This window comes from Dipodomys spectabilis, unplaced genomic scaffold (genome assembly GCF_019054845.1).
Source record: "Dipodomys spectabilis isolate Male_0828 unplaced genomic scaffold, ASM1905484v1 ptg000069l, whole genome shotgun sequence".
Classification (NCBI taxonomy): domain Eukaryota; kingdom Metazoa; phylum Chordata; class Mammalia; order Rodentia; family Heteromyidae; genus Dipodomys; species Dipodomys spectabilis.
The window spans coordinates 11,426,770-11,439,363 of record NW_024870746.1 but is presented as its reverse complement, the minus strand read 5'-3'; the positions used below and the strand labels follow the sequence as shown (position 1 = coordinate 11,439,363).

The following is a 12,594-nucleotide window of genomic DNA, read 5'->3' as shown; positions in this document are numbered from 1 at the left end:
AAAACAAGGAAGTTCTTCTTAAAAATTTGAAATCTGGAAGACTGGATTTGTTGTTGGAAAATCCCTCTGGCTACTGTGTGGAGAAGTAATTAGAATAGAAGGGTTAGTACTAAAAGTTACTAAGAGTTACTGAGAGCATCTAAGCAAAACCTTGGGGCATGCTGGAGTCACAGTACAGTCTACAAAGCATGCAGGCCTTAGGGGTGCCCATCTCTCCTCCAGCAGAGAGCCTGGTGCTATTGGTCTGTGGTATAAAGTAGGGCATGGGATTTCCCAAAGCTCCTTGGCTAAATCTAGCTTTTAGACAAAGCTATGGAGGCAGAAAGAAAGAAAGAAAGAAAGAAAGAAAGAAAGAAAGAAAGAAAGAAAGAAAGAAAGAAAGAAAGAAAGAAAGAAAGAAGAAAGAAAGAAAGAAAGAAAGAAAGAAAGAAAGAAAGAAAGAAAGAAAGAAAGAAAAGAAAGAAAGAAAGAAAGAAAGAAAGAAAGAAAGAAAGAAAGAAAGAAAGAAAGAAAGAAAGAAAGAAAGAAAGGAAGGAAGGAGGAAGGAAGGAAAAAGGAAAGAAAGAAAGAAAGAAGGGAGGGAAGGAGGAAAGGAGGGAAGGAAGGAGAGAAGGAAGGAAAGATGGAAAGATGGAAAGAAAGATGGAAGGATAGAAAGATGGAAAGAAAGATGGTGGGTTGGTCATTGAGTGGAACTAGGGTGTCTTTGGCATGAACTCTGATAGGTTGTTGATTGATAGATGGGGCTTCTATAACAGAAGATCATGCATTTCAGCATTTTTTAGGAGTTGCCGAGATGAATGTGTGCATGCATTCCACAGAGAATGGGCAGTCATGAGATGCTGGGCATTGTGGGGCCCAAAGGGAACATTGTAGGTCATCCTCCTCATCCCCTATACCTGTTCTTTGCAGGACACATGTCTTGGTTATCAGGGTGTGGCACCAATGCAGTCACAGTAATTTTTTTGTTTCATTTTGTTTTTGTCAGTCATGGGGCTTGAACTCTGGGCCTGGGTACTGTCCCTCAGTTCTTCAGCTCAAGGCTAGTGCTCTACTACTTGACCTACAATGCCACTTCCAGTTTTCTGGTGGCTTATTAGAGATAAGAGTCTCATGGACTTTCCTGCCTGGGCTGACTTTGAACCGTGATCCTTGGCTCTCAGCCTCCTAAGTAAGTAGAATTACAGGTGTGAGCCACCAGCACCCGGCTCAGTCACAGGAATTTTATTCGGTCAGACGCTTTTGGGGATCTTGGGCTGTCTTTGGGATGTTTCATCAGCAGGGGCAGATTTGTGGGCAGGGTTTGTGAGGGACTCTGGCAATCACAGCCCTGTTCCGTCTGCATTTCAGAATGGTAAAAATGGTCTATGTCTTGACTGAAGTAGTAATTACAGGGGTGCCAGACACTGAAGGATACTTTTAGGACATGTTCATTTTGTTGCTTTTTTTTTTTTTTTTTTTTTAACACAGCTTAGTGATTTCCTTCCCAGATTTCTAGAGACATTGTCTAGGCCTCCAAGGAGCTCAGATTCATCTCCACGGACAAAGAATGAAGTCTGAAGGCCAGAAGAACTGGAGACACGTCCACGGAGTGCTGGGAAACCTACATGTTCAGCTTATACAACAGGTTCCCCTCTGTGCACACACATTTCACATCTACTTTGTGCTGTAAATTATGCTGAGCATTGCTACTTTTTAAATTTCATTTTATTTTTCAATGCTGAAGATGGGTCCTTGTATTTTTTGAGGAAAAAAAGTATATATAGGCCAGATCAGCTTTGAACTTGTGATCCTTCCTACCCCTTGTATGCTGGGATTATTGGCCTATACTACCGCACTTGGCCAAGCTACTTTTGATTGCTGGTGGAAAACACCGACCATGAACCAAAATATAAAGCACCCAGGGGTTATATAACACTACAACTTGGGTCAGCTCCAAGCCCAGAGCATCTTCTGTGGCTGTTTCCGAGGAGGATCTCAGCTAGGTACCTAATGCTCACTTTAGGGCTGTGGCTTGGGCAGGGTGGGTGACACCTTTCCCAGTGATTCCTCACATCAGAGCTTGCGACACGCAAGCCTGACTCTCTCCTTAGCATCAGTGGAGATTTCTAGTTCCTTCTCCAAAATGCTTCTTTTGTTTTCATGGGGAACAGTCCTCAGAAACCACTGGTGACTTATTTTTGTAAAGACTTCCAGGCTTGGTATGACCCCAGACTTAGAAGATGCTGGTCATATAACACTCTGCAGCTGGGAAAGCTCTAGCAGCCAATAAATGGCCTAGGTCATTGGAAAAATCATGGAGGTGGCCTCAAGTGTTAGGCCCCGAGGGCTACTTGAACAGAAAACCCGAGTCAGTGCAGCAGAAAAATGTCCCAGCCTCCTCTCTGCCAAAGTACCTGCTTTCCCAAAGGGTGCTTGGGCCCAAATGAGACATGATGTCATTGGCTTTTATCACATGTCAGTGAGGTGACCATCCTGGGGGGGTGACGGGTGGGGTTGGCGCTTGGGCAGGGGGAGACATAGAAACAGAGCCCTGTGGTGGTGAATGGCCTGAATTGGGAAGAAAATCGGAATTTTCCTTCCACTTGGATCAGGTCCCCAAGTTTCAAGAATAAAGCCACCTTGTCAGACTTGTGTGAGCACCTGTGAGTACCACAAGAGCCTTTGTGAGGTCTTTCCATGGAAGTTTCTGCAAAATAAAAGTGTTTCATTTCTCAAAAGTTCTATCTAAATGGAAGTTATTGTGGCCATTGCTGAATAAAATGGATCGAAAATTCCTTTAATCCCAAGAAAAATAAAATGAGCAAAAGATTAGATATGTATCTGAATTTATGCATATATTCATATATCTTATATACATGTATATTCACCTGTTAAAGTCATTTTTTCTTTCTTTTTGCCTTAATTTAAAAATTATGAGTCAGACATAGTGGCACATAGCTGTAATCCCAGTACTTAGAAACTGAGACAGGATGACTACAAGTTGGAGTTCAGCCTGAGCCTGTCTCATAAACAAATTACAATGCTCGCTGGTTCTGTCTATATTCCCTGCCTTCTTCACAAGCAGAAATGATCATCTTGATTTTCTATAAGTACATCTTTTTTTCTATTGTAGTTATTACTAATGAAACTGTTAATGAACTTATTCACACATTTAAACAAAGTATTTAGAACATTAAATAAGATCAGACTCATAACAAAAGTTTGCAATCTCCTGTCCTTGCTGGTCTCCCTAAGTAGGAGCCAGTAAACGCTCATATGCTTTTCCCTTGGTGTGGGCAGAGGAAAGAAACACATTTGTCTTAAAAGCCAACCCTAAATATTAAGGTGTCTGGGGGAAAAATATCCACTACCTCATTATGAGCTGGTTTATTTTATGTTTTTCTAGTCCTTTAGCCAAAGGATTTTTTTTCTACCTCCTACTATTTAGTTGTTTGTTTGTTATTTATGCTGGTCTTGGGGTTTGAACTCAGGTGCTGTCTCTAAGCTTTTGTTCATGAGGCTAGTGTTCTACCAATTTGAGCCACAGCTTCATTTCTGGTTTTTACTTTTGTTTTTGTTTTCCTGGTAGTTAGAGATAAGAGTCCCATGGACGTTTTTGCTTAGCCTGGTTTTGAACCATGTTCCTCAGATCTCAGCCTCCTGAGGCTGGGATTCAGTGCCTGATAGTGCTTTTTTTTTTTTTTTTTTTTTTTTTTTTTGCTGCTGGTGGAGCTTGAACTCTGGGCCTGGGCACTGTCCTGAGTTCTTCAGCTCAAGGCTAGCACTCTACCACTTGAGCCATAGCACCCACTTCCAGCTTTTTCTGTGTATGTGGTGCTGAGGAATCGAACCCAGAGTCTCATGCATGCAAGGCAAGCACTCTACCACTGAGCCACCTTCCCAGCCCCCTGATAGTGCTTTTTAAATTAAACAAAATGAATAAGACCTTGCAGAGAATTAATCAGTGGGGATAAAATGCATAATCACAAAATGTGCATGCCAGGCACCATTGCCCAGGTCAAGAAATGGGACAGGGCCAGTGTTCAAGTCCCCTCCACACTCCCCAAAGATAACCACGATCATTGCTATCATTATGATGAGCTTCACCTTTTGAAAATGTCCAGAAATGGAACTCCTCTATATGATTTGCCTCTTGAACTTCAGGTTTATGTGAGATTCATGCATGTTGTTGGGTGCAGTTGTAATTGGTTCTAATTTCTGTATTCTTTTTTCATTTATAAGAGTGTGTCCATTTTATGGCTAACGGACATGTGGGTTGTTTCTAGTGTTGATTACTACACATAATGCAGCAAAAATACTCTGCAGCGTCCTGGAGAGTATGTTTATGGATTTCTGGTGTGGATAAACTTGTGAGTGAAGCCGTGGAATCATGGGGCACATGTAGATTCAATTTTAGGAGATACTGCTTTAAATAAAAGGTATCAATTTACATATTGACCAATGACAAAGCAGAGTTTCAATTGTTCTGTGTCTTTGCTGCTAGCTGACTCTGTCCCTCACCTTAATTTTAGTCATTCTGGAAGGTGTGCTGTGGTATCACAATGTGGCTCTGGTTTGCATTTCTCTGATGACCAAAGGAGATAGGACATCCTTCATTTTATTGCTGGGCATTGGATATCTTTCTGGGAGATTCTTCCGTTTCCTCCCAGTTTTACTTGATTGTCTTTTTCTTGTTGAATTATAGACATGCTTTTTTATGAGTCCATTTCAGATGCACCTATTATAAATTCCTTCTTCCACACTGTTTTATTTTTCCATTTCTTGATGATCTTTATTGATTTTAATTTCAATGTAATCATCTCTCTTGATTTCTTTTTTTTTATTGTAAAAATACCATACAGGGGTTACAATTACACGGGCAAGGTAATGAGTACATTTCTTATCAAGCATTGTTGCCTCCTCCTTTGTTTCCCCTTCCCATCTTCCCCCCCACCCCCCACTCTCCCTGCCAAAGTTGTAAAGTTCGTTTTTCGATGTAACGTCTTGTACATCTCATTGTTGCAATGGGTCCACCTGTATCCCTATTTAAACATTTTGTTTTTTCCTTTCCCCTCCACAAATTATACCAACATCAAATACAGTGAAAACAAGGGTTATACTGTGGGGGAGTCTTGATTTCTTTCTCTTAGATCATGGCCCTATTAAACTGCTCTGAAGTTTTCCAGTGCCTTTAAGTTCAGTCTAAAAACACTGATTTCAACTGCTTTTCTAGATGTTTCCTATGGAAGAAATGAGCAGAATTCTCTTAAGCAACTAGTGTTAACTTGTCAAGTTTTTTTCTTCTTCTGGTATTTCCATACATCTAAATATATATGCAAAATGTTATTTCCCGTTTAATATTATCAATAGCTTCTGTTGGTATTTTTTGTTGTGGTAGATGAACATTTAGCTACCATATACCTCTATTCCATAACATCTTTATCTTCCCAATATAGTTATTATGTGATTTAATTCTTTAAGCCACATTCATTTTAATACGATATCAAGACGACTTAAAATATTATTCATGGCAAATGTGTGTGGCTGGCAAGTAATTTTCAGTCAGTTGTGTTTGGGGTGAAGAGTAGGATTCTTTTTGAAGTATTCACTGCCCTGATAAATATTCTAAGATTGCCAGATAGTTTCCATTCAAACACAGCAAGCTCTAGGCATTCTTGGATGGAATTGCAGTGGTTCTTATTTTGGCATGGACCCCAAAGACCATGCTCTATGGATACCATACTTTGGATCTGGGAAGTGCCCCCTCCAGAGGCATGTATATTAAAGGCTGGGTCCCCAGAATGGCACTATTGGGAGATGGAGGGAATTTTGAGAGATGGAGCCTAGTGAGAGGTCTTTAGGTCATTGGGAACATGCCCTCTAAAATGTGGGACACACACACTCTCTCTCTGAGATGACTGTTTATGCTCTACCAGGTACACTCACCACAGTGACCTTTCTCTTCCTAAAAGAGCATTTGCTATAGTGATGGAATGCTGATTTTCCTCTCTGCTTTTCTCTGACTTTGAACTGCTGTGAAGCGAGTGCTGGAAAGACTTCTCAGCACACAAGGTCACAGCTGATTGCCCCGTAATTCACTCCTATCACAGCTCTGCTTGCTGTCTTTCTTCTTAGTTATATGTGTAACAACTCGTATAAAGTGATAAGGATTTGGGAAATGGCCTCAAAAAAAATTCCAGATGTTGGATCTGGTGATGGAAAGATCCATGGGGAAAAAATTAAATAAATTAAGAAGATGTTGGATCTTTACTAGAAAAGAGAATTTGTGGAAGAGTGGTGTGTTGAATTTAATAGTGGTCAGAATGTATGATGTGGCGTGAAGAAGTTTCTACAAACTCAGCATACAAATCACACAAGTTATTTTTCAGTGTGGGCCTGATGTTGTGATTTTAAGTGTGGGACTAGAGAAAAGGGGAAGGGTACATCCACATTTGCCATTTCAATGTCCCAGGGAGGAATTGGGAAAATGACATGGTAACGGTCTCTAAGGCCTCTGCTGCAGAGGCTTCCACCCTAGTCTCACACACCTATCCCCAACTGGTGACTCTTGCCCACAGACGTTCTGTCCTTGGGTTCTGATAGGGAGACCTACTTGGCATCATGCCTGCCCTTGCAGCATGGTAGAGGTGTGGGTAGGTGATTGTCTTCCATAGTCTTCTTGGGCTGTAGTGGTAACTGTCACTGGCAGGAAGCAGTGCTTTGGTCTTGTTCTACTATATCTCCAAGAGGACTGGGCTCCCTGCAGATTCATCAGGACTGATTCCCTTCATCCCTCATCCTTCAACTCTAGTCCAACTCCTGGCTGCTGGTCTAGACTGTGACTGTCCCACCACTCAGGAGCCTTAATCCATGAAATGCAGCTTGATGGGCTTCTTAGAACTCACAGGATCTTTCCCTTTCATCTGCCACTCAACCTTTGCACAGCCCAGCCCTTCCTACCTCCACTCCCACCTCCAGAGATCTAAGAGTCGCAGGCACTGATATAAGGAAGGCCAGTCCTCATAATGCACTTTGGGTATTTATTAAGCAAGCACCGTGGGCCAGGTCCCATTCTGAGCCATAAACACACAGACCAACAGCACAAGGCCCTGCCCTCAGGGAGTTCAGATAGGGTTGTCTTCATCCATACTAAACACAGTGGCACAATGTCACATCTCAGTAGCAGAGATCTGAAGTCAGTGCGAAGATAGGAAATTCACCAAAAGACCAGGGATGGGGAAAGGGAGAAGAGATTCAGTAGAGGAAGAAGCACAGACAAAATATGCAGGTATGTGGTCCTGAAACCAAGTGTGACCTGTTACGCCAGCAAGGTTTGGATGTGGCAGATGATGTTTGCTCATGGAATTTATAGCTGAGGAGGGGGCCAGTCAGCCAGACCCACAACCCTCAAGTCAGGCAGGAAGTCCTAAGTGCTAGTTTTCAAAGAGTTGTTACAAAAGGTAGAGAGAGCTTTGAAGAGATTTCCGGGAACTTCATGAGCTGTATTTTGAAGACACGTAGAATAGATGGAAACACATGGGGGAATGTTCTAGAATAAAGCAGCAGAGTGGGGTTCGTTTCTATAAGAATAATTCCATTGCTAGGTCTAGACTCACCAGTCAGAAGTGGCTCCAAGAAGCTGGGAGGAGACTACGCTCTCTTTCTCTCTCTGTCTGCTAGCAAGGGGCAGGGAATAACATTTTGGAACACTGAGTTCCAGGCCTTTGGCTACTTCTCAAGCTTCAGTAGCTGGCCTGGGTGTGTGTTGGTTGTGGACTAAATGTGAAGCAAGGGGTATGTATGACACATTTTGTTTGGCTTAAAAAAGAAGGATTGGAATACAAAATATGTTTAGACTCTTTTTAGGATTAACAAAAGTACAAAGCCAAAGAAATTGTGACTGTTTCTAGAGGCTCTTTAGTGTGTATACTATGGTGTGGCCATGAAGTCAACCGAGGGGAAGACTCCGGAGGCCCTGACATTCTTGGCCAGTATCATTTCCACAGCAGCTTTGTGAGGTAGAGACTGTTATGCCTACAGGTGAGACAGCTGGGCCTCAGTAACATCCTTGATGTTACAGAGCTAATTGGCTGCAGAAGCAGAATTCAACCCAGGATCCGTGTGTGTCAGGCCTGTATTCTAATATCAAGTGTCAGGCTGAAAGAAAGGTTACACAAAACAGAACAATCATGACCTGCCTACAAGGGCAGAGAGTCAGGACAAGAAATACATCCTGGCCACAGAGATATATCATCCAGGATATAGTGTCATTCTCACTCAGCTTCTTTGAAGCCACCTCTTATCCCTAAGATGGAGTGTGACAAGTACCCAGCCCTGGATTTGTTCCCATATCCAAAGGAAGAAGTGCATCTCTTCGATTTATTTCCTATGTAGCACTGTTTTGCAGAACCCAGGCAGCTAAGATTCATAGGATAGCCCATTCTCCCAAGATGCTCCTCCACAGTTCCCTTGCTATGACTAGGAGACATCTGTACTCGCTCCAGCAGGAGAGGACAGTATTGGTGGGTCTGAAAGGAAATCAATAGTGAGGACCTCTAGAGACAGTTTCAGTTTTCTAGATCTCTTATTTTCTGTTTGACACTCAGTGAGACAAAAACACCGTGTTGACATTAAAATCAAGTGACCGATGTTTCATAGCAGGAAAGGGAGCCCAATATAGAGTAACTTGAGGCACATAGAAAGTGAAGGATTATTCAGGCAATCAATGAAACGGCTCGTTTGCTAGGAGATGGTGGTTATCGTTTGTAATGGAATGTGACCATCTTCCTTCTGTCCTCTTTCTTTCTTTAGGATGTGTTGGGAGAGTTTATCAAGAAACCAGCCAACATCCTGAAGATCCTCCGGCCACCTCAAATACTGCTGCTTCTGGACAAACCCTCTGATACTCTTATGTTTCATCAGTTGGTACTGTGACAGGGACCCGACAACCACCATGATGAGGACACTGTTGAGATCAGATAAACACTTGCTCTGGGCGTAACTGAAGGCTTCTAGGCACCACCCGTCCCTAAGGAAGTGTCTACTCACAAGGCACACAGTCTTCCTGCTGCTCCAGACCGCCGCCTGGATATTGGTTATGTGGTTTTCTCCAGGGACAAAATCTCTTTCTTCAAAACACAGGTTGAATCTGTTTTGGTCACAGTACTGAGTGTCCAAATGTTTAAGCAAAGCATTCTGTACCCATTCAAAATCTTTGCTACTGAAGCAAAAATAGGCATCATATTTGTACATATCAGACTCTGTTCCCTGGGCCTGGTCTTTGAATACTAGTCTCCAGACTGTATTGTAACAGCTGAAACAAACCCCCCGGAACTTTGTGAGTATGAGGATGGTCATGAGGAACAGAATCAGTGTGACCGTGAACAAGAGGAAAAGAGAAAACCTTAGGTTCTTTAAGACCTCTTCTATATCACAGCCGACTGTGGAAACATTGTACAGAGAAACCCCTACAAATGAGTCTGGGTACATGCAGTATATCTCGGTGGGAGAGCCATGTATGGTGACATTGGTTTGGTTGAGCCAATGTACAAAAGCACTAAGTTCACATTCACAAATGAACTTGTTATGAGTTATGTCCAAGAACCTAAGTGATGTAAATAAACCAGGATCTGGAGATAGAAGCTGGTTCCTGGATATATCCAGGACCTCTAGATTAGCAGGTAAACTGTTAGGTGAAAGAATGGTCAGCCTGTTGGAGTGGAGGCTAAGCCTCCTTAAGGCGATCAGGTCGCTAAATACTCCAGGTGGAAGGAAGTTAAGGTAGTTATTATTCAGATATAGAAGTTGGAGATTGAAAAGACCCTTAAAAATATCCCAGCAGGATCCAGTTTCCCAGGCAAGTTGCAGCATATTTTCTCCAAGGTAGAGTTTTTGTAGGCTGAGATTTCTTGAAGGAAGATTTTGTGGCTTACAAGAGGAAAGACGATTCTGATTTAAAATGAGAATCTGGAGATCAGGTATCTGGAGGAGGAAATAGAGTTCTGCCAGATTTTCTAGCTTGTTCTCAGCCAATTGGATAAAGTTGGTTGTAAAGCCGATGTTTGCCAAAGTCACCAGTTTATTTCCACCCAGGAAGATAGTAGGTATGCTTGGAATAAAATCAATGCTATTAAGAGCATTGTCCCGGAGATCCAAGGTCTGTAATTTCGCAAGGAATGTGAACGTTTCTCTTTGAATGATCCCAATGTGATTCATTCGAAGGTCAATGTAAACTACTCTCGGTAGCCCATAGAAGTTGGAATTATAAAGTTCCCCTAAAAGGTTATAAGATACATTGAGAATCTGTAGGCTGTCGAGCCCATAAAATGCATTTACTGCAATTGTGTTTATCTTGTTGTAGGACAGATCCAGAATTTTCAAGTTCTTGAGCTTCTGAAAGACTAGGGATTTCAAGGAGAAGATAAAACCATGTGAAAGAGACAAGCGTGCTACGGAACTTTGGGCCAGGCCAGCAAATGTGTTCTCATCAGGATCTTTGATGTTTTGGAATCCAAAGCCAGAACCCATAGTATGGTGGTCCAGAATCAAAGAGGAGACCTTGCTTCCCCAGATGGCATTGCAAAAGTTTTCCGTGATGATGGCTGTCCAGCCATTGCCGGAAACATCAAGCGCGTCCAGCTGCATGCTTCTGAATGGATTCATGCACTTCTCCCAATCCACCAAGACTCTGATGTACAGGTTATTAGCTTTGAGGCTGAACCAAGAGAACACTTTTCCTTGGAGGGGTTTGAGCTCATCCTCACATACAGTGAGTATTTGATTGAAAGAAAAGTCTATAGACTCTAAGGAATTCAATTCCTGAAAGGAAGAATGTAGGGAAAGGCTACTGATCTTGTTCATGGAGAGGTCCAAGCGAGTTAAAGCACTTAAATTTCTGAAATAGCCATCTCTTAAGACAACATCAGAGAGGCCACAGGCAAACAGTCTAAGTTCAAACAGTCGGGATAATCCCTGAAAAGCATCTGGATGCAAGAAGTCCACATGACTTTTGCCCAGGTCCAAGATCCTAAGATTGGGCAGGTTTCTGAAGGCCTCTTTGCCAATTGTCAAGGGAGTGTACTGGGTTCCAAGCTCTAGCAGCTGGAGCTGCTGCAGGAAGGGGAATGATGTGGCAGTGACTGTCCTGATGTAGTTGAAGCTTAGAAGGAGGGTCTCTGTGCTGTTGGGGATCGGGGGAATCTGGGTGAAGTTGCAGAAACGAAATAAGGCTATCACACCATCAAAGGAGCAAGGAGAAGTTCCAAACACAGGACCAGCCACGAGCACCACTCCTAGGAGAAGGTCAAGGTGATCTGCCATGATCTTATGGAGAAGGAATAGGAAAACATATCATTTAAGCTTGAGGCACTGCTCCTGGGTCTGTTGTGCCTGCTCCTTAAACCCCTTTGCCTAACTCATAGATTGGGAAATATTTTGATAGAGTACATATTACCCGCTGTAGAAGAGGTTTTTCTCACTGTCTTTCTATCAAACCCATAATAATGCATTTTCTGCTCCCTAAACATTATTCTATGTTTTTTTCTTTTCTTCTTTTTTGTCAGTTGTGGGACTCAAACTCAAGGCATTGTCCCTGAGCTTTTCTGCTCAAGGCTAGCACTCTAACACTCTGAGCCACAGTTCCACTTATAGTTTTCTAGTGGTTAATTGGAAGCAAGAGTCTCATGGACTTTCCTGCCTGGGCTGGCTTTGAACTGAGATCCTCAGATCTTAACTTCTTGAGTAGCTAGGATTACAGGTGTGACCCACCAGCACCTGTCCCTAAACATGATTCTAGGTTGCTTTAAAATTACTTCACCTGGGCTGAGGATGTAATTCAGCAATAAAGAGCTTACCTAGTAGGCACAAAGTCCTTGGTTAAATACCCAGTACCAAAAAACAAAAAGCAACTACAAAATCCTTTATCTATTCTTTATGATAAGTATCTTGTTCAGGCATTCAGGATTTACTAAGGGAATTTCAAGAAAAGCACAAAAAGAAACACATTTTTGCTCTACTTCAACCAGGGAGCCCATTCCCAACATAGAAGACCCAACTGATGAGTGGTCAATAAACACATTGATTTTTCTACTCCCATCTTTCCAGGCCTCTAGTCTATCTCCACTGACCTGTGTGTCTTGCCATACAGACATGAGGTACTTTATATCTTAAAATACACAAAGAGTCAGAGTTGATCAATTTAATAAAATATATTGTGCACTTGCTTCATGCCTGATATTTATGTGACTGTGTGAGTTTACAATAAACAAAACCACACTTACTTGCTTGAGTCCACTAGGGAGATCATCCATCTATCTAACTTGAATACTTGGCATGTATCAACAAGAGGTGCCCAAGAGGCCAGGTGCGGTGGGACACCCTTGTAATCTCAGCTAATTGGGAGGTGGAGGGAGGAGGATCACTGTCAGAGGTCAGCCAGAGAAAAAGTGTGAGATCCTACCTGAAACACAAAGGCAAAAAAGGGCTAGGAGCCTGGCTCAAGTGGTAGAGGGCCTGCCTAGCAAGCACAAAGCCTTCAATTCAATTTCCAATACTGCCCTTCCCCTGCCAAAAAAGAAGTCCTCAAGAAATATTCCAAGAATTGTGCTATGTCCT

At 42.4% G+C, this 12,594-nt stretch overlaps 1 protein-coding gene across 1 annotated transcript; it reads right to left on the bottom strand.

The window, feature by feature from the left end:
• Window positions 1-8,253: 8,253 nt before the first annotated feature.
• Window positions 8,254-12,316, bottom strand: Tlr5 (toll like receptor 5). The gene is made up of 2 exons (XM_042681856.1): window positions 12,261-12,316; window positions 8,254-11,304 (listed from the first exon to the last, which is right to left on the bottom strand). Exons 1-2 carry the CDS (start codon window positions 12,288-12,290, stop codon window positions 8,725-8,727), a joined length of 2,610 nt encoding a protein of 869 aa, XP_042537790.1. The 5' UTR covers window positions 12,291-12,316; the 3' UTR covers window positions 8,254-8,724.
• Between the last annotated feature and the right edge of the window lie 278 nt (window positions 12,317-12,594).